The sequence below is a fragment of the Rattus norvegicus genome, chromosome 17 (assembly GCF_036323735.1).
Source record: "Rattus norvegicus strain BN/NHsdMcwi chromosome 17, GRCr8, whole genome shotgun sequence".
Classification (NCBI taxonomy): Eukaryota; Metazoa; Chordata; class Mammalia; order Rodentia; family Muridae; genus Rattus; species Rattus norvegicus.
The window spans coordinates 1592190-1616559 of NC_086035.1; the positions used below are offsets into that span (position 1 = coordinate 1592190).

At 46.9% G+C, this 24370-nt stretch overlaps 1 protein-coding gene across 8 annotated transcripts in view; it reads left to right on the forward strand.

Annotated features, from left to right (window-relative positions):
• The window catches only part of Ptch1 (patched 1), a 65013-nt gene extending 43741 nt beyond the window's left edge, over positions 1–21272 (forward strand). For 7 of the 8 annotated variants that reach the window (NM_001389256.1, XM_063276788.1, NM_053566.3 and 4 more), the window contains 9 exons: positions 3384–3526; positions 5547–5730; positions 7415–7695; positions 9883–10020; positions 11684–11826; positions 15439–15538; positions 15974–16228; positions 17732–18275; positions 18693–21272. In NM_001389256.1, coding sequence (NP_001376185.1) covers positions 3384–3526; positions 5547–5730; positions 7415–7695; positions 9883–10020; positions 11684–11826; positions 15439–15538; positions 15974–16228; positions 17732–18274 — 1787 coding nt within the window. In that variant the 3' untranslated portion in view covers position 18275; positions 18693–21272. Of the gene's footprint in view, positions 1–3383; positions 3527–5546; positions 5731–7414; positions 7696–9882; positions 10021–11683; positions 11827–15438; positions 15539–15973; positions 16229–17731 lie in introns of all 8 variants that reach the window. The other variant, XM_063276787.1, reaches the window with a different exon arrangement.
• Positions 21273–24370: the final 3098 nt, after the last annotated feature.

Sequence of the window (24370 nt, forward strand, 5' to 3'; positions counted from 1 at the left end):
GTCTCTGCTTTTCGACACCCCCCCCACCCTCCAGCATTGACCAAAGACATGCAAATAACTTGCCACAAATGACAAAGAAGTCTGCTGTGCTGAGTAGAGGAGAGTGTGCTTTCCTGTGTCTTCCTTCCCTTTGGTGAGGTAGGCCAAAGTTGGAAAGGGTAAGCAGAGGCAGTTTGAGGGACACCCTTTTAAAGACAATATTAGTCTATAGTTTCACCTCTTGTAAGACCCAAAACATTCAGATGTGTAGGTATCTGTATATTTGAGCTGCATTTTGGTTGCTAAGCAAACAGCGCCTAGCCAGACTGCTGTGCCCATGCATGCTAAAATGGTAGACTCCCATGCAGTCGTGGAACTGTGATGCCTTCAGGGTCCTACAAAGCACTGGTCACAGACACCAGGGCTTTTACCCTGCAGAGACATTATTTAGGCCTAGTCAGTGGTTACTTGGGTCTTTGAACATTCCTTCCAAATACTTGTGTGTAGTTTTGAAATCCGTTACACTGTGCCCTGATCTTTGTCAACACTCCAATAGTTACTTTGTACTAAAAAATACTTAATGGCTAATCTAGGCCCTTTTGAAAGTCAGTCCTGGGTTAGAACCCAGGACAGCACTCTCTCCTTGAGAAATAATATCCCGCACTCTCACAGGACATCCATGCTTCATGTAGATGGGGGTGTTCATTTTTTATTCATACTGAATTACATGAACGAAATACATCATCGTTTCACTTCTAGGAGCTTATATATTTGGGTAATTTCCTTAGCCTAGACTGGAAATAATTTTCCATGTAAAGTGTTTTTAGTGAGAGAACTGCAGCTGAAATGAAGGTTTTGCTGTAAACTGTTGGAATGTAAATGTCATCCAAGGGGCAAGCGTTTGGTGTCCAGTCTGTGGAAGTTGAGGTTTTCAGTGGTCAGTCAGAAAATACTGAAGTGACTGTTTACTGTTTGTGACTGTAGCAGTCCGAGCACATTGGGCCAGCATTATTGAAAATGCTTTCTTAATTGGTGGCAGGGCACACATGCAGATCCCTAGGTATTACAGAAGTCTCTGAATATACCTTGCAAATGTACTCTCAGTTACCTACTTTGACACCAGATGCTGCTGGTACCTGGGCTGCTAAGCTTCTGGTATTTTCCATGTGTTTTGCAATTACTTCTAACAGCACACTGTACTCAGAGTGGGTTTTCACAATGAGTAATACATGTGGAGTCCCGCTAGCTTTAGGCTGCCTGGGCTCAGAGCTTAGCTCTGACTGTCACCAGGCTTAGTCCTCTCATCTGTAAAATGGGAATGATAATTGTTCTCTCGGGAGGTTAGCAGCTGAAGGTAGGTGGACTGCCTGGAGTAACACTGAGCCAAGAGGACCACAAAAGTCTGAAGTAATAAAAGCTCTCCGGTCTCCTGGCTTGGAAAACAGACCAGGACTCTTGTAGGGGGTTGGGGGAGAAGTTGTCCTTCTCTGTTTATTTATTTTTTTCATAGTGGGGGTGTGGAAGAGCTTTAGGTCATAAAACATCTGCTGGAGCTGCCTTTCTGTGTGGATCTTACTGTGAATAGCAGTCTGAGACTAGAGAGTGTCACCTCAGTGGTCCCTCTACCCAGGGCCCATGGGTGACCCAGCCTACTAACTAAAAACAATGCCCACAGCATAAACAATGCTAGAGGGAGGCTTTTGTTACTTGGGCTGCTCCACCTCTTCCCTCTCCCTATTCCCAAACACCTGGCTGGGCTAAGCATTCACGGACTGTGTATTTTGTTGTTTAGTTTTTTTTTTTTGTTTGTTTTTTTTTGTTTTTTTTTTTTAGTTTTTGTAGCGCCCAAAGCCTGTTCTGAGATGGAGTAAAATGTATCTTTCTGAGTAGATGTGTCTAAGGCAGTGCTCTCCTGAGGAACTGGGACTTGGGGGGTCTACTTGGGAGGTGACTGGTGAGCAGCAAGGCTGGTGGGGGTGTGGGGGAGCATACCCCCCAGGCAGTGCTCAGCTCCAAGTCTGGGTCACCAGGGCCCTGTCTTCTCTTCCAGCATGCTTACCTCTTTACAGCTGTAGCCAAACTGTCAGGTCCATAATGATGGTTTTGATTACAGCGGCCAAGCCCAGCTGTGTGTGGTGAGCTGGTGGGCTCGCCCATCCCCCAAGCCCAGAAGGCTCCCTCTTTCCCGCCCAGGGCTTGCGGTTTGTCATCTGTTCTCACAGAGCCCCACAGAGCCTCCCTGTGTCTGCCTGCGGCTTCCTGTTCTCAAACAGATCCAAATTTCCCCTGTGAGGTATTTCCTTGTGCTCCCTCTCCTCCACACACCCCTCCACTTAAAAGGAAGGGTGGCAGTGAGGAAGAGAGCAGGAGGAGAGCGAAGAGGTGCTGGCTGTGATCTTTACACAGCCTGGCAGCAGATCCCACAGCTTGTATTAGCTGCACAAGTCAAACAGATGGATCGGATTGACAGAGCTGTGTTCCCAGGGGCAGCCAAGTTGGGAGCTTGAATGTGATTTTACTGCTTTGGGTAGATTTTTCTCGTCTTGGTGAGGAACTCCTGACATAGCTCCCTGTGTGGCATGAAATGGTTAATGTATATGGTATGTGTCCTTTTCCTCTTGCTTTCTCTTTCTTTTGCTGGAGTAGACAGGAAGTAGAAAGAGAGAGAGATCTGAGCCAGCCTGGCACTCTGAGAGGCAGGTGGATTTCTGTTCTGAGGTAGCCTGATCTACATAGTGAAGTTGAGGTGTAGGCCAGGCAGACCCCCCTTTCTCTCTCTCTCTCTCTCTCTCTCTCTCTCTCTCTCTCTCTCTCTCTTCTCTCTCTCTCTTTCTTTCTTTCTTTCTTTCTTTCCTTCTTTTGGAGAAGACAGGGTTTCTCTATATAGCCCTGGTTGTCCTGGGACTCACAGGTTGGTCTTGAACTCGCAGATCTTCCTGCCTTTCTGCTTCCTGAGTGCTGCAATTAAAGGCATGAACAGCCGTGTCCTCCTCTCCCTCTTTTTGTGTGTTTTCTTTAAAAGATTTATTTTTATTCGTGTGTATTATGTGCCCATAGAGGCAGGAAGAGACAGTTAACCTCTGGAGTTTGAGTTACAGACAGTCGTGTGCCCTCCAGAGTGGGTCCTGGGGTCTGAACTTGGATCCTCTGGAAGAACAGCCAGCTCTAAGCTGTCTGTCTTGTTCTTGGACTTTCCTTCCTTAGTTTAAGTAAAGCGTGTGTGTTTTATTCTCCCCTCTGAGCATCGATTGGTTAGCACCACAGTTCATTCACTAGCAGATCAGGAGTCCTTCTTTTAGTGAGAGAAAACTGCAGACAAGTCCCCTGCCCTGCCTGCTGTCCTCAGCCTAATCCCTCCAGACCAAGGCTGTGTTTTAATGTGTTGCACATGTTTCTGTTTGTAGGACTTCAGGATGCATTTGACAGTGACTGGGAAACCGGGAGGATCATGCCAAACAATTATAAAAATGGATCTGATGATGGGGTCCTCGCTTACAAACTCCTGGTGCAGACTGGCAGCCGAGACAAGCCCATCGACATTAGTCAGGTATTCGTCAGGTATTTGCCGTGTTTCAGGACACTGAACAGTTACGGCTGGTCAGCTGGCCTGTGGACGTTGGGCTGGCAGTGTGTAATCCCACCTTGTGTTCCATGAGGACCTGAAGTGATAGGAGATGGTAGGAAGAAGCCCGGGCTGGCTGTGAGTCTTCTCATCCCAGCCATGTGACCTCAAGCTAGCCAGAAGGCTTCCCTTTCCCTGCCTGTCAAGTGAGGGGACAGGTGTTGCCCCTAACACAATTAGCAATGAGCAAAATACAGTGCTGACTTTCCCCAGTGATGGGAAGCGCAGACCCATACTGGACTAATACTGAAACGTGTATTATATGAAAATACATTAGTACAATGGTCTCAGTTATATTCAGAGATGGGACAGAGAATTTGCTGGGGAGTAATTATTTGAACAGAGGTGGGTGGTTTAAAAGATAAGAGAAGTCCCTAGAGTGGTTGAGGATGCATTTGTTATTTAGTGCTTTCTGAGGCCAACTTGGCCCCAACAGTAGATGCTAAATATAGACAGCTTGCTGCTCCTGAATATTAGCAAACGGGAGCACACATAGAAGCAAGCATCCTCCCCATGCTGCTCACCCCACAGTGTGATGGAAGCTGTCCTTTTTGATGGCATTCTGTATTTGAAGTACTCGGACTCTAGCGTATCCCTTTTGGTTTCCTCGGGCATGTTCAGGGGTGCTTTTGTGCCCCGGATTCGGGGGTGAGACCCAGGCCTCTTTGCCCTTGATAGTTTACTTTCTATACCTTTAGGCAGAAAACACCTCGTTAATGACCTTCTTGTCAGCTCTGCATATTATCCCCTCTCTTTTGCGGAGCACTAAAGGTGACAGATTTACAAAGTGCATTGTTCAGAGTCATTGTGGGGTGCGAAGTTTGGTGCATGCTTTATAGTGGCGTGCAATGAGCTGTTGGGCCTGACAAGGGCACTCTGCCTGCCTGAGAGGATAGCAGGGAAGGACTGAATTGGAGTTAGGGATCAGGAAGCCTATGGGACGCCTGCAGTGGGGGCCAGGCACTATCATTTCCTCTCTTGGGAGAAAGAAGAACACGCTGCATGCGTAGAGGCCAGGAGCTGTTCTATGTAATTCCAGAGACAGTCTGAGGACCTACAGTTGTTAGAGATCCCGTGGATTAATTGAATCCAGATCTCTGCCGTCTACTTTCTTCTCCCCCCCCACCCCCCCCAAGTCTCTTCCACACTCTGTTCCCCCACTCTTTTCTCTGTGAACTCCTGTCACTGGCATTCGTTAAGAAAGACCAAACGTTGGAAGGAGGCCTGGGTCTAAAGTAAACAGGAAATTTTTTTGATGTATCTACCATATATATAATCCACGCTGTGTCTCGCCGTGTCTTTGACCCAAGCAAAGCCCACAAGACCTACTGTAGAGGGAGCAGATGTGGCCACTGAATCTGACCAGGGTGCAGAAGTGATGTTCCTCAGAAGGACTCTGGCTTTGCGTCTTTGTCTTTCCCATTCTGGCAATGGGCTTTTTTTTTTTTTTTTTTTTTTTGAATGCACAGGTCATCAGAGGCTGTGTTAGCAAAATTTATACAGATGTTGTTTTATTTTATAGCTCCCTCCATTTACTGGGTGGTATTTCCTTCAGTGTTAACAACAGAGGTTAACTGCACACAGACGTGGATAGGGATGCTTGCCAGGTTTCCCCCCTGCCCCTCCTATAAATATGTTTTTCCAGATTGTTCATTCCCCGCCTTGGCTGCAGACAGTCTTTTTTAGCATTCAGATTTAATTGGTTCAGCCAATTCCTGGGCCATCTGCGGAACCGTGTGTTTGCTGTAAACACACTGGTGACTGCATCCCCCAATAAGTGTATTTTGAAAGACATCAAAGGTATTCTTGTGGGACTGGGGCACTGTGGAGGCATGGGTATTCTGTTTGTCGGGAATGTGGGTACAAAGCAGCGCTCTCCCGGCAGCAGTGTGTTTACCCCCACAGTCCGCTCTGAATGACCTCTGTTCTTCCCGTTTTTTTGTAGTTGACTAAACAGCGTCTGGTGGACGCAGATGGCATCATTAATCCGAGCGCTTTCTACATCTACCTGACCGCTTGGGTCAGCAATGACCCTGTAGCTTACGCTGCCTCCCAGGCCAACATCCGGCCTCACAGACCAGAGTGGGTGCACGACAAAGCTGACTACATGCCAGAGACCAGGCTGAGAAGTAAGTAGCGCTCCTGTTCGGAGAGACTGGGAGCTCTCAGGGGCTCCTTCAGTCACCGCCTGGAGCTCAGCAAAAGCCTCATCCGTTGACACTACCCAGGGTTCAAAAGTGTAAATAGAACAATATATTTCTCCTAGTTTAAGACTCTGGGAGACGGATGAGGATGTGTAATGGAATACAGCCCTGCACTCTCACATTGAGAAGCGAGCCTTTCCAACCTCCTTTTGTAGCTTTAACTCCAGGCATCTCTCCCGGTGCCAGCTGTTCTGTGTGAAAGCTGAGGACGCCTCCACGTTGAGTGTTATTTTACTATTGCCGAGTTTTATCGCTGGGGATTGCGTGTTTACCTTAACTCTGTCAACTGCGGTGTCAAAGGGATTTTTGGCACGTTGGGTCATTTCTATAAGCCACCAAGCACCTGCGCTCTCTCAGAGCTGTTTAAACCGGAGAGGAAAAGTCTGTATACATCAGTGCTCCCCTCTTCCCTCCACCTCTAAGCCTGGGGTTTGAAAGGTGGCTCTGTGTGGATTTAATTTGCATTTATGTTAGAGATGTTAGTAGCAGCATATGCCTTGGATATTGGGCCAAGAGAAGACATGAGAAAGAAGACGACGGGTCCTTTTTGCAAACAGGGCAGGCAGCAGTCTGAACTCCCCTGTACCTAAACCCCAGAGCCTGGTGGCAAGCAGCCAAGGCTTGTCTTAATGAAAATTTATAGTTGAGATTATAATAGGGCAAATCATGTTTAGCAAGTCAACTGAATGACCCCAAAGGGTGTGGAACACACAAGGGCAGTAACTAAACGCTTGTTGTGTGAGGATTTCTTCCCTTGTTGCTGAAGACTTAGCATTGCATTAGAGAAGTAGAGGTTTAAGTCGCTGGGTCACGAAAGGACAAGAAAGTGTAGTATTTTTTTTTTCCTGCAAGGCCTGACTCTGGAATTATTTGGGTCTTATAAATGGTCAAGAAGAGAGCAGATTGATGTAGGAACAAAAAAAGTATTTTCGACTTTTAAGTCTTAGAGCGTTTAGACCTCACAAATGGTGGTTGCTTCTGGGATAATAAAATCAAAGCCTTTTAAAAAAAAGAAAGAAAGAAAGAGCAGATCATAGAGGCCTTCCGCTGCCCACCCAACTCCTACCCCCCCCCCCCGCCACTACCAAATAAAAATCAAAGGGTTGATTATAGGCTGGAGAGATGGCTCAATGGGTAACGAGCTTGCCGCACAAGCATGAAGACTGGATTTGAATTTCCAGAACCCACATGAAGCTGGGTGTGGTAGCGTATTGGTAATCCTAGTGCCCGTGGCAAGAGGAGAAAGGGGAATGGGAAACGTTCCGGGGAATGCCAGAGCCAGCCAGCCCTGAATGTGCAGCAGCAAACAGCAAGAGACTTTTCCCAAGGAAGTTAGGGAAAGATCAGCATCTAAGATTAACTTCTGACCTCCGCTTGTGTGCCCATCCGTGCACACGCGCACACAAACAAATGTTGAGAGATTTTTTTTAAACCAACTGTGAATGTTGCAAAGGCCCAGAGTCTTTTATTGTTTGTTCTTTTCGTTGGTAGAAAGGTAATGGGTAGACCTTTGGGAAGTTCTCTTTACTTCATATCCAGTGTCTGTGGGGTTGGGATGAGGAGGATCTTCACCGAGGTCCCTCACTTACCTGACGTCTCCTCTCTCCAGTCCCAGCAGCAGAGCCCATAGAGTACGCTCAGTTCCCTTTCTACCTCAACGGCCTACGGGACACCTCAGACTTTGTGGAAGCCATAGAAAAAGTGAGAGTCATCTGTAACAACTACACGAGTCTGGGGCTGTCCAGCTACCCCAATGGCTACCCCTTCCTGTTCTGGGAGCAGTACATCAGCCTGCGTCACTGGCTGCTGCTAGCCATCAGCGTGGTGCTGGCCTGCACATTTCTAGTGTGCGCAGTCTTCCTCCTGAACCCCTGGACGGCCGGGATCATTGTGAGTTTATTACAAGGGTCTTTATGGAAGTCAGATTCCTTTCAGCACAGCTCTTGCTGCAGCCGGGAAGTTTTGTTTATGTCTGGGCTTTTGGGGGAGGAGGGTATGGATTGCATCATCCGTAAGACATTTATTCTACTTGAGGTGGTGAGGTTCACGGGGAAGGTAGATCCTCGAATGCCAGGATCTGTGTCCCTCTCACACTGCATTAAAAAAGTGCACGGTGTGTGTGTGTGTGTGTGTGTGTGTGTAAGCACACTACATGGGAGCACTAGAAATTTATTAAGTTAAAAATAACCAAAATATAAATAATTTTCTAATTCTAAAGTCCTCATCCCAGAAAGTTCTTATGTGTATAATGCAGAAGCATAGAGAAGTTTGTACAGAAGTTAGTACAGGACGCGGGAGGATGACATTTGGGCTTTCGTGTACTGGGTATACTGTATCTCCTAGGGGAAATAGTAAACTGCCACTCAAAGCCAGTTTGGGGCAACTTTTGTCCAAATCACCCTCAGATTTGAAGCAAATACGTGTAGAGTCTGAAATCCTGGCATTGCTTTTAAGCTCCACAAACTGTCTGTCGTATAGCCTTTAAAATGCCAGAATTATAAAAAACAGGTTTCATTTCTGTGCCAAGTCTGGGCAGCAGGTACATTAAAGGTAAATGTTTAGTCTGCAAACGTCTTTGCAGCACTTAAGCTGTGGATGGCGTCCATCTTTGCACCGTTTCTCCCGACCTCTGCCACCACCTGCCGTCCTATCCCCATGCAGGAAAGACCATTTTCTTTTATTTCGCCATGTGGTGAGAGTGAAGGAGATTCACCACCAAAGCCTTCTGGGCGATGGACCAGTTTTCTCCTTGGCACAAGAAACTCCAAAGTCTACCTTGTTGGTAGATTTCCTCACCATTCCCCCACACGTTTTTCTAAGACGAAAGGTTCCTCGAAGCCTTTGGTTAAACCTGAGGATCTGCTTCGTGGCTCCCCATCTCTCCAGAGCACAGAGGCCCTGTCACTTACACATGACCACCAGTGGCCTAGCCCACTCTCAAGTCTCCAATCAAAGCACAACGTCTTTACCTATAAAAACCTTTACTCAACCTACCCTATCAGCTTTCTTTAGGCTGCAACCTTTAACAATGAAAGTCACTGCAGTATGGAACCCAGGGAGTTAAAGGACTCTTTCTGATACTTAAAGTTCAAAAACTTTGTTATGAACCACGGCTGTCCTAGGTAGTAGCTCCAGGACTCAGGTGTACCAGAGTCGCCCTGAGGCCTGAGACAGGTATATTAAAGCACTATAGTATTTATATGTAACCTTGCACATCCTCCTGTACACTCTGGATTATCTCTAGTAAGGTATAATACTCACCACAGTGTAAATGCTCTGTGGCTGATGGAGTAATAACAGGGGGAAAGTTGTGCTCCGTGATAGAACAGTTCTCCATAGATGGCTCCAGTCCCTTTACTTTTCTTTTTCTAGGATAGGAATATTAGAAAACTAATTTGCAAAGATTACTTGCTAAAGTGGTAGATGGCTCGGCCATTAAAATGCTTGCTGCACAAAGCTGCATGAATGTGGCATTAGGTGTGGTGCAGTGAGACTTGGGAGTTAGAAACAGGAGGATACCTGGCCAGCCAGCCTAACCAGTGAGCTTCAGCCTCAGTGAGAACCTTCCTTAACAACAAGGAAGTGTCTGAAAACACCTAGGCTTAACTTCTAGTACGTGTGCATGCATGTAGGCACACATGCCCAGTACACACACACATCCATGCATACTCACAGGTGAATACATGCATGTGTGTGGCTGCATGCACCCATACACACTCATACACACCCATACACACACACCCATACATTTACGCTCACACACTCACACATGCATGCGCACAGACGTGCATCTGTGCACACAGGTGATCACATACAAATGCTAAACTTTGCCCTCAGAAACACCTTTTTTGGCCTTATTTAGCCTGACAGTAAGTTGTCCAAACATCTCTATTCACACAGAAAATTTAAGTGTAAGGCAAGTTGTCCAGGGGTAAAGGAAGTCAGTACTTTACATAGTATTTAGGTGACAGGTGTATTGTCGTCATCGTCCCCCCACATTGGGACTTTGGATTTATTTGTACTGTTTGTCACTCTAGCATGCCATGAGCTGACTTACTGTGTGCTCCCCCCTTCAAGGTCATGGTCCTGGCTTTGATGACCGTTGAGCTCTTCGGCATGATGGGCCTCATTGGGATCAAGCTGAGTGCTGTGCCGGTGGTCATCCTGATTGCGTCTGTTGGCATTGGAGTAGAATTCACCGTCCACGTGGCTTTGGTATAGGAGATCCTTCGGGGAAATTGGCTCAACACTGACAGGGCAGAGGAATCTGTGTCTCTCATTTTCCCAAGGAGGTCTAAAGTGTTTCTGATGAGAGGTTCGGGAATAAGAAAGACCTCATGCCGCACACTGTAGTGTGTCAGAGAAGCCTGCAAGGCCCTCTGCACAGTGGTGTTGGTTTGTGACTAGTAGCACTCAGTCCCTAACTTGTCACCATTGTCCAAGGACATTCTATGTGCTTAGACAAACATCCACACTGTTTTAAATACCGTCATAAAGGGAGGATAAAGCAAGACCTCCCTCAGAGGCTTGGTGGGGAGAGCATAATTGAGGGTGAGGTAGCTGGCAGACACAGAAATACCCTCAGGCTTGTGAATGAAAGCTCGGGTGCACAGCCCTGAAGAGCCTGCTCTTCCACCTCAGCCCACCCAGCTCTGTAGACCTCCCAGCTTCTGCGTGCATCCGTGGCAGCAGAAAACGAGAACCAGGGTTGGTTTCACCAGGACATTGAGCCCTCTCTCTTTACACACTGCCTTGTTGTTGGAAGAAATTAACCAGAAAGAGAGCCTAGAATCCAAAAGATGGGCTGGTTGTTGTACACAGTGATGGGAAAACTACTTAAAAGCCTTGTAGTCAATTTCTGCCTGCAGATGTCCTCACAGTGTTAACAGGCATCAGATAAATAGTATTGCCTGAATAAATAATAGTGTTTGGAGTACCCAAGTCGGGGAAACCCAGCTCTGGGCCTAAACTGAGGGTTCTATCATTGATTTTTCCAGCGTTGCGCTTTTTAAGTATGGTTTGTGCCTTCTGTAGCCTCTCAGAGCTGTCATCGCTCTCACAGGCTGTGGACATGGATGTGCAGAAGGAACATGTTTTGAAGTTATTAGTGTAAGGTGATGATTTAGGAACGGCATCTTGGAATGGCCCGTGTGTGTGTGTGTGAATTGCACACGTGTGTGTCTGCATAGGTTTTGGAGAAGAAGTTGGAGGCATCATCTTAGCATCTCTGCCCGAGCTGAGGCTAGAGTGTCAGCTCATTTGATAGAGGCTTAACTACCACAGGCTCACAACCACCTGCTACTCCAGCTCCAGTGGGTCTAAGGTCCTCTTATCTCCTCTGTGTGCCCCAGGCAGGCACGTGGTGAACAAACATATGTGAATACATACAGACACAACACCTACACACACTCTTTATTTTCAGAAGACCTGATGAGCAATGTTTTATCATGACATTAAAAAGTCACGTCATCCTTTTGACCATATTGTTACATTTTGGATTTTTTGTTTGTTTGTTTGTTTTCCCTTATCAATAGAGTAGTGTCTTTGAGATGACTCCGCCCACCTACAGAAATTTAAGAATTACTTAACTTGTAGTGTAGGGGGTATAGGTACGGTAGCAATGTGCTTTCCTAGCCTGCAGGATGCCCTGGGCTCTATCCTCAGAACCACATAAAACCAGGCATAGCAGTGCACACCTGCAAACCTCGGCCTTCCAGAAGTGGAACAAGGAGCTGCAGGCTCAAGTTCATTCTTGTGCAGTAGTCAGTTTGAGGACAGTCTGAGGTACATGAGAAAAATCAACAAAACCCAAGTACAGACACAGCTCAGCACTTTACTACGTCTAGAACGTGACCGTCTCGATTTTTCCTTTGCTCAGGCCTTTCTGACAGCCATTGGGGACAAGAACCACAGGGCTATGCTCGCCCTGGAGCACATGTTCGCTCCTGTTCTGGACGGTGCTGTGTCCACTCTGCTGGGTGTACTGATGCTTGCGGGATCCGAATTTGACTTCATTGTCAGGTAAGCAGAAATGGAAGAGGAGGCTTGATACAGAAAATTATTAATTGTCTTTGTGGCTTATTCCTTCCCTGTCTGGTAGGGGATGAATCTCAGCCTGTCTCTTACAGGCATCCTGGTCTAGCAGTATCTTGGGTTAGAGTAGGGACAATTCCACAACTTAAAAGAGCATGTGGTGGCCAGCCCACGTGTTGAAATCCCAGTTGCAAACATCTATCGAGGGATGACTGTGACTTCCAGTAATTAATAACGTTCAGCTTTGGCTCCCCTTCCTTCAGAACCGTGGAGGGGATGGGGATGTAAGCTCACTGGGGTGCTAGGAGTGCGTGAAGCCTTGGGTTCCATTTTCTAGATGTATAAAACAGGTGCAGGTGGCTCAGCTCCCTCCATAGTCCCAATCCTTGGCTAGAGTTTGAGGTTAGCCAGGAATACACAAGACTCCCGCCTTAAAGCAAAAGTAGAAAGAAAACCTAGTCTGCCTTTAACATGGTCACCTAGCTCTGCGTGCACGTGGGAAATGAGGACAGTGTGCCCAGATTTTGTGTTTAGGTCTCTTATGAGGTTTCGTAAGTGCCGAACACCTGACTGCAGGGTCAAACTTAGAGACTGTAAGCTTGGCCTGTGTACTCCTTCCTCTTTGCATCACAAGGCAGGATTTGGTCCCTTTGGGTAAGATGCTGACTTTGCAAAGTAAAGGACAATGGGTTTTCATTTTGGAAAGACTCTTAACTGCCCAAGAAAGAAATAACTTTAAAGCAATATTTTCTTCACTGGGTGGCTACTGGATTAAAACCATGATCCACCGGAGAGGGAAAACCAATGTCTAAAGATACCAGAATGTCTTTAGAGTAAGAGGCTGTGTAGAGTGCTCCAGGTCTGGAGAGATGACCTAATCCAGCTGTTCTTGGAAGCATTGTTTAGTTTTTCTTTTATCAGTACTCTTTGAAACAGGATTGGCTGTGTGCTTCCCTGGCTGGTCTACAACTCCTGTACCTTCTGTCTGCTCTTCAGACTACATTTTAGGAAAAACAGTAGCGTGTATTAAAAGCAGGAAAATGTGAGGAAGACAAGAAAATGCTTTTTAAGGGGTCGGGTGTTTTGGGTTTTGTTTGTTTGTTTATGAAACAGGTCCCATGTAGCCCAGGCTTGCCTCAAACTCCCGTAGCAGAGAATGGCTTTGAATTGCTGATTGGCCTGCCTCAGCCTCCGAAGTGCTAAAATTATAAGCATGTGCTGCCACATGGCTCTAATCGAGCTTTACCCGTGTATACACACAGGCTACCCAAGTAGGGGAAGTTCACAGTTTCAAATAAAAAAAAAGGGAGGGGGGTTTACCTGGAAGTGTTAGCTGAATGCATGGGACAAGAGAATTCAGTCCCCACTACCAGAGGAGGGAAAAGAAAGGGCCTGAGTTCATTGACCAGTCTTGAGGCATAGCCCCTTGGGCAGCCAAGCTTCTGGCAGGTCAGTCTTTCTGAATGAGGGTAGAGTAGGCAGAGATTGACTCTGTTTCAATGTAAACTACCACTCCTATATAGTATGCTCCCTCACCATCTGGAACTGTTAAAGTACAGATTGACAGAGGCCTTTGCAGACAGATGGCTCCCAGGTGAGCCCGAGCATGCTGGTATTCACACAGCCTATTGGTAATTTGGTGAACTGATGAGAAGTTTCTCATTTGCCAAATATCATTGCGATAGTTGCTCTAATCTAGGTCCTGGTTTGGGAGTGTTGACTTGGTGGTTGTTTCTGCTGCACACTCTTACACAGATACTAGCTTTGTCTTACCTGGTGTAAATGCCCAATGCCAAATGAGACTGATTCGGTATGGTCTCTTGGCTCTGCCAACACAAAGGCAATGCCGGCCTCACAAGTGCCGTTTTTGTGATTACTGGCGAGTAGCGTGGAACCCGTCTCTCCTATGTGTCTCATGGTCTGCAGGGATTGGGAGATACAAGTCTCCACGGGCAGTTCAAAGCCAAGAGAAAGTTGGGTGTTGCTGAGACCTTGCAGGTCAAGTCAGCTGAGATGATGGTGAGCTGCTTTACAAAGGATACTAAGGAGCACAGCCTTTCCCCTCCTCCTGTCCTAGCTGGGCCTGCTCGTTCCCTCCCTGGGATATCAGGGTTTCTGTTTCAAGCACTTAGAAGGGCTTCCCGTTTTCTAAAATAGGATGGATAAAGCCCTCACCAGAGTCAAATAAATGAGCAGACACTGTATACATGAAGCCGTCAGAAATCTAATTGGTCTGTTTATGTTGCAGCTAGATGGATAGGATGCAAATGTCTTAATGCCTGCTGCTGATAGATGCCTGCACCAAAAGTTCCACAGTTTACGTTAGAGCGAGACGTTGGCGGCTTGGGTTTTTAACTAATGCAACTCAGCAGGTTTTAGTGTTTACAATAGCTCTAAGGTATTTGTATTTTTATAGGGATCCTCTCTCCTTTCATCTGATGTCAAAACATACGTAGACATGGCGTTGCAGGGTAGCTGTTCAGTTTTATGATCCAGGGGACCATTAACAGATAGAAATCTAGCCTTCCCTCTTTCCTTTCCAGAACATCCTATACCCCAGCCCCCAGCCCCAACCTTTCCATCAAAGTCCTAGAAATCATTAGTTCCAGAAAAGCATCCTTGCGTGGAGTGCACACCCTCCAGCTGTGCAGAGTGCTGACCAGAGGCGGGCCCTGGCTGACAGGTTTACCTTGGTATTCTTGAAGGATCCCAGACCTTTTAGCCCTCAATGGTGGGAACGCAGAACTCGCCGTTCACTCTCCCTCTTCGACCGTGGTGCTTCAGCCTTTATGTTTGAATTGGCTGACGCAAAACAAGAGTATTCAAAGATGCTAAATTGTTCAACAAAAGATTGGCCCGCAGAGCAGCCCTGCCATTGTGGAGCGCCCTCGCCCTGTACAATGCCCTGGCTCTCACAGAATGGGCAGCGTTTTTCTTTGCAGAAAGCTGGTTCCTGTGTTCTAAAAAAAAAGGTTGCAATTGGAGCTATTTGGTAAAACTGGAACCCAGAGAAACTCTAGGCAGAACGTTGTGCTTAATGAAAGCCCAGGGAAAGCCTTACCTGATGCACTGGAGACCTAATTAGAGATTCTGCTGTAAGAGGCAGGGGTATTTCACAGTGGATTAACTGCCTGCAGAAGCAGGCTGCTTTTCCTCCTGGGCCAAATTGTTTAAATTCTACACCCTCCACTTCATTGGTTTGCTTCTGCCGGGGTTTCGAGAGGGGCCCCTCCCTCGGTATTGTGTCTGTGCTTTCAGATTGCCCAGCCGTTCAGCACGCATTCCATATTTCTGTGTTGGGTCTAACACGTTCGTGAATAACAACATCATGGGGAGGAGATTGCAGCAAATTAACAATTTTTTTTTCCCCCTCCACGAGCTAACACTGTAGGGTGTGGAATGTAGTCCTCAGAGTCGTAAGGATGAAAAGGAGCAAAATCCCAAACTAACCTTGTGCCGAGTTTGAACTGGGGTTTCCTAGCTGACTTCTCAGCGGAATGGGTTTGTTGAGCGAAGTGGTGCGAAGTAACCTTTGGGTGCCTAGGGGGTGGAGTGCTTTCCTTCCACACTGACAGGTCCCAAATCCCTTTTGTCTTCCAGATACTTCTTTGCCGTCCTGGCCATCCTCACCGTCTTGGGAGTTCTCAACGGACTGGTTCTGCTGCCTGTACTCTTATCCTTCTTCGGACCATGTCCTGAGGTCAGTGATTGCTCCCTGATTGCCAGCGCCACCCCTGATTTAGAGATTCAGGTGCTGGCCCTATTCACAGATGGTCTGGGCTTTTCAATAAACATCCATTAACAGCGACTGTTTTTGTTTCACACCAACCGATGGGTAGCTTCTATCTTGAGGATGTGTAAAAAGGAAGGTTTTCTACAACAGACAACTGTTAATAAGACAAGATAGATAAAAGATACTGTCCGCCTTTCTGGTGTTGAAAGTTGGAGGAATATTTTTGTGCCCGAATCTTGAGCGTCTTCCAGATAGCAGGGAAAAGGGAAGTAGATACAGTATAATGTGTGGGGTTCCCTTATGAGGTCACAGAGGCCGGCAAATAATCCTAGGCTTTGAACTTCAAAAGTGACCAGCGGGTAAACAAACGTAACACTTTTAATTGGAAACCTCCTTAAACAGGTGTCTCCAGCCAACGGCCTAAACCGGCTGCCCACTCCTTCGCCTGAGCCGCCCCCAAGCGTCGTCCGGTTTGCCGTGCCTCCTGGTCACACGAACAATGGGTCTGATTCCTCCGACTCCGAGTACAGCTCTCAGACCACGGTGTCTGGCATCAGTGAGGAGCTCAGGCACTATGAAGCACAGCAGGGCACCGGAGGTCCTGCCCACCAAGTGATTGTGGAAGCCACAGAAAACCCCGTCTTTGCCCGGTCCACTGTAAGTCACCTGGGGGACTGGGGAAGATTCATTTGTCCTGTGGCAGTGGGCCAGGAGATTCAGGGGAGGCCCTTGCCTGCTCTGAGCAGCAGCAGATCTTGTAGACAGATGGGGTGTAAGGAAAAAAGTACACACACCAGGTCAAATCACCAGAAACTGCCTGCGTGCCATTCTTGGTAAACTGTAACGTGCTTCCTTTTATTCTTGTGGACTGAAACAGGGCAGTTCCAGCATTGTTACAGGGAGGCATAGTTTAGTGCCGAAGTGCTTGCCTAGCATTCTGAAAGCCCTGGGGCTCATCCCCAGCCCTGCCCTTAAGCAGAGTGGACTCAGCTTTAGGACCTTTATCTCCTTCCTCCTTTCTTGTCCCTACACACTGTCTGTCATTTCGGAACAACCCATGAGGACGTGTAACAAACAGCGGTGTACCACCACAAGAAGCATTTATTATTTTTTTCCCTGCTCTTGTCTCTAGTGCCTTTAAATGGCCTTGCCACAAAGTTGTTTTAATTAGTATCTAAGGCTTTCCCGTAGCTTTGTGGCTTCAAGCTCTTTTTGTTGTAGATGGCTGGAGATCCATTGAAAGTACTCAGAGGCATCCTGAGTACTTAATTCCAGAAGGTAGTGAGGAATCTATCTGCAGGCTCTTCCTTACCCACACCAGCCCACCCCCCACCCCCGCTCACCCCCGCTCACCCCCATCTTGAAGAGTTAAGGAAGGCTCCAAGGCTCCTATTGCTTGCCTGAGGCCCCCCACCCACCATGTTTACAGGAAATGTGTATTCCAGTTCCAGGCTAGAGCAGCCTTCCATGAAGGAGAGAGGGGCTGGCCAGTGAATTGTGTCCCGGTCTTCTGTCTCCCCCCCCCCCCCAACACACACACACACACCCGTGACGATGCCCTGCTGAGCTGCAGTGTGAATCTGGTTCTGTTCAGCAGGAGCCTAAAAATAGGTACAAGCTCACCGACTTTGAAGTTGGTCACGGTCCTTTTGATTGATGTGGCCACTGTGTTGCTCCGAGCTTTGTACAGAGACCCAGAAACCAGATTCCTAATAGTCAGGCAGAGATGTACTGCCTAACAGAAGTATCCGTGTGGAAGTTTTGGCTCTGCTCTTACTACAGTACATTAGCTTCTGGCCATACCTGGCTTGGGGCCGGGAACAGGTGACACAAAGCTCATATGACCCCCAGAGACGGGAGCCATACACTTCTAAAAGCTACTGTGTATGGTTGCGTATTTCCAAGACACCCAGCCTCTTGGCCATCCAGGACTTGGTAGTTTAGAGGCGAAGAACCTAGGCTCTGCCTGGACTGAGCTGGATGAGGCTGTTGGTTGTGGGAATGCTCCTGTACCTGTCTATGGGAAACAGTTCCGTGCCTCCAGCCAGCTATGCTGGAGCAGGCAGGATTCACATCCTGGAGGTTCCTAAAGGAATAGGTGTTTTGTGGGCAGAAGGTCACCATCCTCCCTCCCTATGTTAACCTCTATCTCCTCTGTAGGTGGTGCATCCTGACTCCAGACATCAGCCTCCCTTGAACTCTCGGCAACAGCCCCACCTGGACTCTGGCTCCCTGTCCCCTGGACGGCAAGGCCAGCAGCCTCGAAGGGATCCCCCCAGAGAAGGCTTGCGGCCACCCCCCTACAGACCGCGCAGAGACGCTTTTGAAATTTCTACTGAAGGGCATTCTGGCCCTAGCAATAGGGACCGCTCGGGCCCCCATGGGGCCCGTTCTCACAACCCTCGGAACCCAACGTCCACTGCCATGGGCAGCTCTGTGCCCAGCTACTGCCAGCCTATCACCACTGTGACGGCTTCCGCTTCTGTAACTGTCGCTGTGCACCCCCCACCTGGACCTGGGCGCAACCCCCGAGGGGGACCCTGTCCAGGCTACGAGAGCTACCCCGAGACTGATCACGGGGTGTTCGAGGATCCCCATGTGCCTTTTCATGTCAGGTGTGAGAGGAGGGACTCGAAGGTGGAGGTTATAGAACTACAGGACGTGGAGTGTGAGGAGAGGCCGTGGGGGAGCAGCTCCAACTGAGGTGTGTACCACAGGTATCCGGTGGTGCTTCCCGGGGCCATCTGAGCAGTGTCCCAAACTGGAACTTGGGGGGTGGGGGTGGGGAGACCTTTTATTCCCAAGGCAAAGCTGGTGAGGCCAAACTCTCATCCTTAGAGTAGCAGTTCCGTTCCAAACTGGATTTCTTTTCTTTCACTATTACTCTCTCGAATGCGAGTTTAACGGCTTTACCTGGTTACAGCAGAGTTCTAACAAGTCTGCGGATGACTTTACGGGGTGAAAAATTGATGAAATGTGTTTCTAGCACCACAGTCGTCCCCATTGCAAGGTTTCAGGGCTCTCGGCTGCCCATCCGGAGTTAAGAGCTGTGCTGTGTGAGGCACACAGTTCAGTGTGGTCGTGACCATAACGTGACCTCCTTTTTTGTTCTCTTTTAAAGGGTAATTAAAATCTGAAGCAAAGAGGCCAAAGATTGGAAAGCCCCGCCCCCCCCACCTCTTTCCAGAACTGACTGCTTGAAGACAACTGCTTGGAATTATGGGAAAGCAGTTCATTGTTACTGTAACTGATTGTATTATTTTGTGAAATATTTCTATAAATATTTAAGAGGTGTACACATGTAATATACATGGAAATGTTGTACAGTCTATTGCCTGGGGCCTCTCCACTCCTGCCCCAGAGTGGGGAGACCACAGGGGTCCTCTCCCCTGTGTACATTGGTCTCTGTGCTGCAACCAAGCTTAACCTAGTTTTTAAAAAAGAAATCTCCCAGCATATGTCGCTGCTGCTTAAATATTGTATAATTTACTTGTATAATTCTATGCAAATATTGCTTATGTAATAGGATTGTTTGTAAAGGTTTCTGTTTAAAATATTTTAAATTTGCATATCACAACCCTGTGGTAGGATGAATTGTTACTGTTAACTTTCGAACACGCTATGCGTGGTTATTGTTTAACGAGCAGACATGAAGAGAACAGGTTAATCCCAGTGGCTTCTCTAGGGGTAGTTTGTATGCGGTTCGCATGGGTGGGTGGGTGTGTGCATGTGACTTTCCAATGTACTGTACTGTGATTTTGTTGTTGTAGTTGTTCTTCTTTGTGTTTTTCTTTGCTTTGTATGATCTTAGCTCTGGCCTAGGTGAGCTAAGACGGTCTGGGTCTTTTTCCTGTCTTGATGCTGGTAGAAGGGTAACCCCAATCATCCGTCTTATTCTCTGGGACTGTTCAGAGAAAGCCAGATTTGCTTCATGCCTATGGCTGCTTCTGAGGTCATGGGTAGCCCTCCAAGCACCTCTCCTTATGTTTCAAAGACAAGATGTTCTCACAGACATAGTGTTGCCTATTAAGGCCTCTATACTCAGCAATCATCCCTGGTGGTGAAAAATTGGACAACATTGCCTTGTGGTGAGTCTCAGCTGGGTCATGAGATTACCCTCTAGGAACATGTGGTTGTCCCTTTCTGATGATCACACATGCACATAGCCTCCCAGATGCAGACCAAAAAGCCCTATTTCATTGAAAGTCTATATTAAAGCCTTTACAAATAAGAGTCCCTCCTTGCTGTGACTGCCTGGCTGGGGCATGCTAGTAGTTGTACAGTCTGCCATGTGGGGTGAGTTTCTAAGGACGCTTTCCTACATGTCTTACCCTGTGCACACTTCCTTCTCCACTGTTAGCATCCATCCATGAAAGGGCAGGAAGATGCCCCCCTGTAACAGTATATAGAGGAAGGAAACTCGTGCCTGTGGAAGCTGTCGTGAGGAGTGTATTCTGTGTGCAGCTTCCCTGGATCCCTCCTATCCTTCATGGAAAAATTTAAGGTGATGAGTCTCTAGTAGTACCAGCAATCTAGTGCCCTCAGACTCTAAAGCGTATCCCCCATACTGTAAGGTTCTAATTGGAAGCCACCTGTGACTACCGTGTGTGTGTGTGTGTGTGTGTGTGTGTGTCTGTCTGTCTGTCTGTCTGTCTGTGTGTACACCAGAGGCCCTGGCCATTGACTGCTACTGTCTTAATGCCTGTCAAGCCACTGTCTGCCTACCGAACACCAGCTCTGCTCAGGTATCTTGCACCCTGAGTCGAGGAGGGAGACGTAATTTGCCGAAGCCGTTTTTGGCGGTAGTTCTTGGTTGTGTCCCTTACCCCCGAGCCTTGCGCATGTGACAGAAGGAATTCCGTACAGCCTCTTGGCTTCCGTGCATCATGAATCACATCAGCCAGGGCAGGAAGGACACGGAGCTGGCAGGAGACTAAAGTCAGAGTGTGTGTCTCTTGTCTGTCTCTCTCGTAGTTTTATTTTGTCTGTATTGTTTGTTCATTTGGATGTTTTAATTTTTAAAAGAAAAGATCTTTGCTGATATTTATAATTTTGTATCATAAGAATGTCCTCCAGAATTTGTCATGCCAGTTTATAACAGAAAAAAAAATTGCAGGGATTTTATTTCTATTGGAAACACTATTGCAGTTATGTTTTACTTTTGAACAGAAGTTTTATTTGTATAGAGTGCTTACTAATGTTAAATAGTTCAGAGTATATAACATTTATGTTAAGGACTCAATGGTAGGTTTTAGTGTAAGGAGTTTAAAGGAAATAAATATTCAAACTGGGTCTCGTCTGCCAATTTGGGTGGAAATGAGTTTGTGTCATTTCAATTACAAAGACGAAAGTATGCCATATAATTTATTTATATGAAAATTTATTTTTGTAGTGTACATAGTAGTCATCAAGTCTTTTGACAGAAGTATATTTTTAAAGAATTTATATGTGATGAAATCCGTAATGTCTGGGGCTTTGCTGAGACATGGGTGTGAGGACACATTTCATTGCAAACGACAGCAAGGGAGAGGGAGTTGTGTTTAACAGTGTTAAGAGAGTCCACGTGATTGGAAAGGGTTGGTGTGAGCGTGGTGACCTAGTGTGGTTCTCAGATGAAAATGTACAAAACTCTCTAAATATTAATGTTCAAACACTGATAGAAATTCTAACATGAATAAAGATAATATAACTTGTCGGTTTATGCGCTTGTTTCTAGAATGTTTCTTAAACTATATACACAGGAAGTTCCCGGTCGCCTTGTTCATTTCTTCTTTCTTCAACTTTCTCATGAGAGATGTTTTATGTTTCTATGGGCATTGAGGAAGTCCCTTAATGACTCTTCTGAGTGAGTGTTCCCTTTCTTTATCTTCCCATACAGTACAGGCACTGGGGGGAGTGGAGGGGATGGGTAAGGCCAAATTCAATGTAAATACAGAAATGACCTGGAAAGGTCCATCCGTGGTTAGGAATGACAACCATTCTTACAGAGGGCCGCTCAGAACTGTTAGCTCCAGGGGAATCTGATGCCCTCTTCTGGCCTCTACTGGCACCTGTACACACTTGCACGCCCTACACACAGACACGCAAAGAGACACTGGTTTAAAATTTAGAAGTATTTTAAATACAGGACAATAGTATCACCATAGCCGATGATGTAGCGCTAATTGGCGTGGGACAGCGGTGATTTTTTTTTAAGTGTCCAGTGATGTGATTTCATCATATGCTCATCATGCATGAGGGAAAACACGAGTAGAAATAACACCCCTGTTTCTGGTCACCTCTGTTTTTGTGAGTGTAAGGGCAAACCATTCTAAGCCCGTGGTGAACCCTAGAGGGGGGGATCGGCCAGCTGCAGCCAAGACTGCCTCCTGGTTTTGTATCGATTTGTCAGAAGACGGCCATATCTGTCTATACACACTGTTCATGGCTGTTTTCACTCTCTAATGGCAGAGTTGTGTGGTGTGCAATAGTGATCGACTGGCCTGCAGACCCTTGAAATATTTAATCTCTGGTCTTTAGGAAGAAGCCTGCCAGTTCCTCTTAAGACAAGGAAGTGTTTGGTCAAGTGTGGTCCTTGAGTCAGCATGCCTTGGAAGCATGCTAGAAAACCCAGAGTCCAGTGCTGCTGAAACTCACAAAGTCAGGGTTCTGTGGGAGGGAAACCCAGGAGTCTGGTCTAAGAGTAGGAACAGTTTCTAAATTCCTCCAGGCTAATGTGGCCTTGGCACTCTTGGTCTCAGGCTGAATGGCCAGATTCTGGAAACAACAGATCCGTCCTGACTCTACTGTGTGGTCTTTCCACAAAAACACATGTTCCTCTGTGGGAAAGAGTTGAGACCTGTGAACTTTGCATTTGTGTGAGGGAATCTGGGCACAGGAACTCCCTTCCCAGTGTTGGGACCCACACAGCTGTGAGCAGGACCTCAGCAGAGGCTATGTGCCCCCGATATAACAGGCAGCGGATGTGGGGTCCTCTGTCTTCCCTTCCTGCCTAGAGGCTTTCCCAGCATCCAGTTGGTCAACTGAGGGCATGTCCCTTGAAACCTTGGAAGCCTGTATCATCCATAAATGAAATAAGAACTCATGTTTTCTGAGGGTGGTGTCTGAAGGTTAGAATGGTGGAGTCCTAGGTGAGTGAGGATGTGTTTATTTTTTTTTTTTTTTTTTTTTGGTTCTTTTTTTCGGAGCTGGGGACCGAACCCAGGGCCTTGTGCTTCCTAGGCAAGCGTTCTACCACTGAGCTAAATCCCCAACCCCGAGGATGTGTTTAAAAAGCATCCCATCTGCTCTACAATGACTGCTACCCTGGACCTGAGTTTGCATCTCAGGAGCCTGGGGCCATTGTATAGAAACCCAAGAAGCATATTCAAGCCCTGCAGTGAGCTCCAGCTGGGCTAGAGGAATAGCTCATTCTAGAAAGGGCTTGCTGTGCAAATATGAGGACCTGAGTTCAATCTCCGGGATCCAGGTAAAGCCAGGTACTGGCTGTACTTGTAATCTCAGTGTTGAGGAAAGCAGCTAGTCTAGCCAATCACTGCCCCAGGCCACTGGTTAGAAGACAATGTGTTCCTGAGAAACAATCCTGGAGCTTTGCAGAAGTATATATTCATGCACAGACACACACACACACACACACACACACACACACAACCAAATGCTCAGTTAATAAAAGAAAACAGGGGTTATCTTTTCTTCAGGGGTTATCTTTTCTTTTTTGGATAGAACTAACGATCTGTTCTTAAGTCTTCCGTAGTGAATATCATAAACCATGATAACTTGGCCGGTTCTGAATTCAACTCAAGGAGAACATGGACTTTCTGAATCTGAGCATGGGAAATATTACTAGCATTAATTAGAACCCTAACTGCGAGAAGCGTTTGTTGAGACATGCTTTGTCCCACAGGATGGTGGTTGACTGCCATCCAGTTTTACAGTTTGTTTGTTTTTCCCTGTTTGGGTTTTTGGAGGCCAAGTTATTCTGTGTAGCCCTAGCTGTCCTGGAACTTAAATCTATAGACCAGGCTGGCCTCGAACTCAGTGATCAACTGCTAGCTTTATGTTTTTTATTTTTACATTTACTGGACGTGTGTAGGTCAGAGGACAACTCGTGGGAATCAGTTCTCTCCTTCCACCATGTGGACCCGAGGATAAAACTCAGGTTGTCAGGCTTGGCAGCAGGTACAATCCTGTCAGCCAGTTTATATGTGTTATAATTAGTGTATAGCTAATAAGTAACTTCATTTCTAATCACAGTCTGGGACAAGATTTTAATTAAACTGTGTATCAAGAACTGCCATCTTTATTCAGGACCTAGGAAAATATAACCCCTCACATTCTTTTTCCTCCTCCCCCTTCTTTCCTGTCTCTTCTCTCTCTGTGTCTCTGTCTCTTTCTCTGTCTCTGTCTCTGTCTCTCTATCTGTCTCTGTCTCTGTCTTTGTCTCTCTTTCTCTCTGTCTTGTTCTCTGTCTCTGTCTCTGTCTCTCTCTGACTGTCTCTCTGTGTCTCTGTCTGTCTCTGTCTCTGTTTCTGTCTCTCTCTCTCTCTCTCTCTCTCTCTCTCTCTCTCTCTCTCCTCTCCTCTCCACTCCTCTCCTGTCCCTCCCATTTTTTTTCCACATTAGTTTTAGTTTTACCACAGCTACTAGAAAGACCCGGGCCTCTGAACTCCGGGCAGCAACCATGCTGATACAAAGACAGTTGCTTTGTTTGGATAACTGACCTCCCAAAAGAAGAAATGGAGGTCTACTTGTCATCCAAGAAGACCTCTGCCCCAGGTTTTAATTGCTCTTAATGAAGGT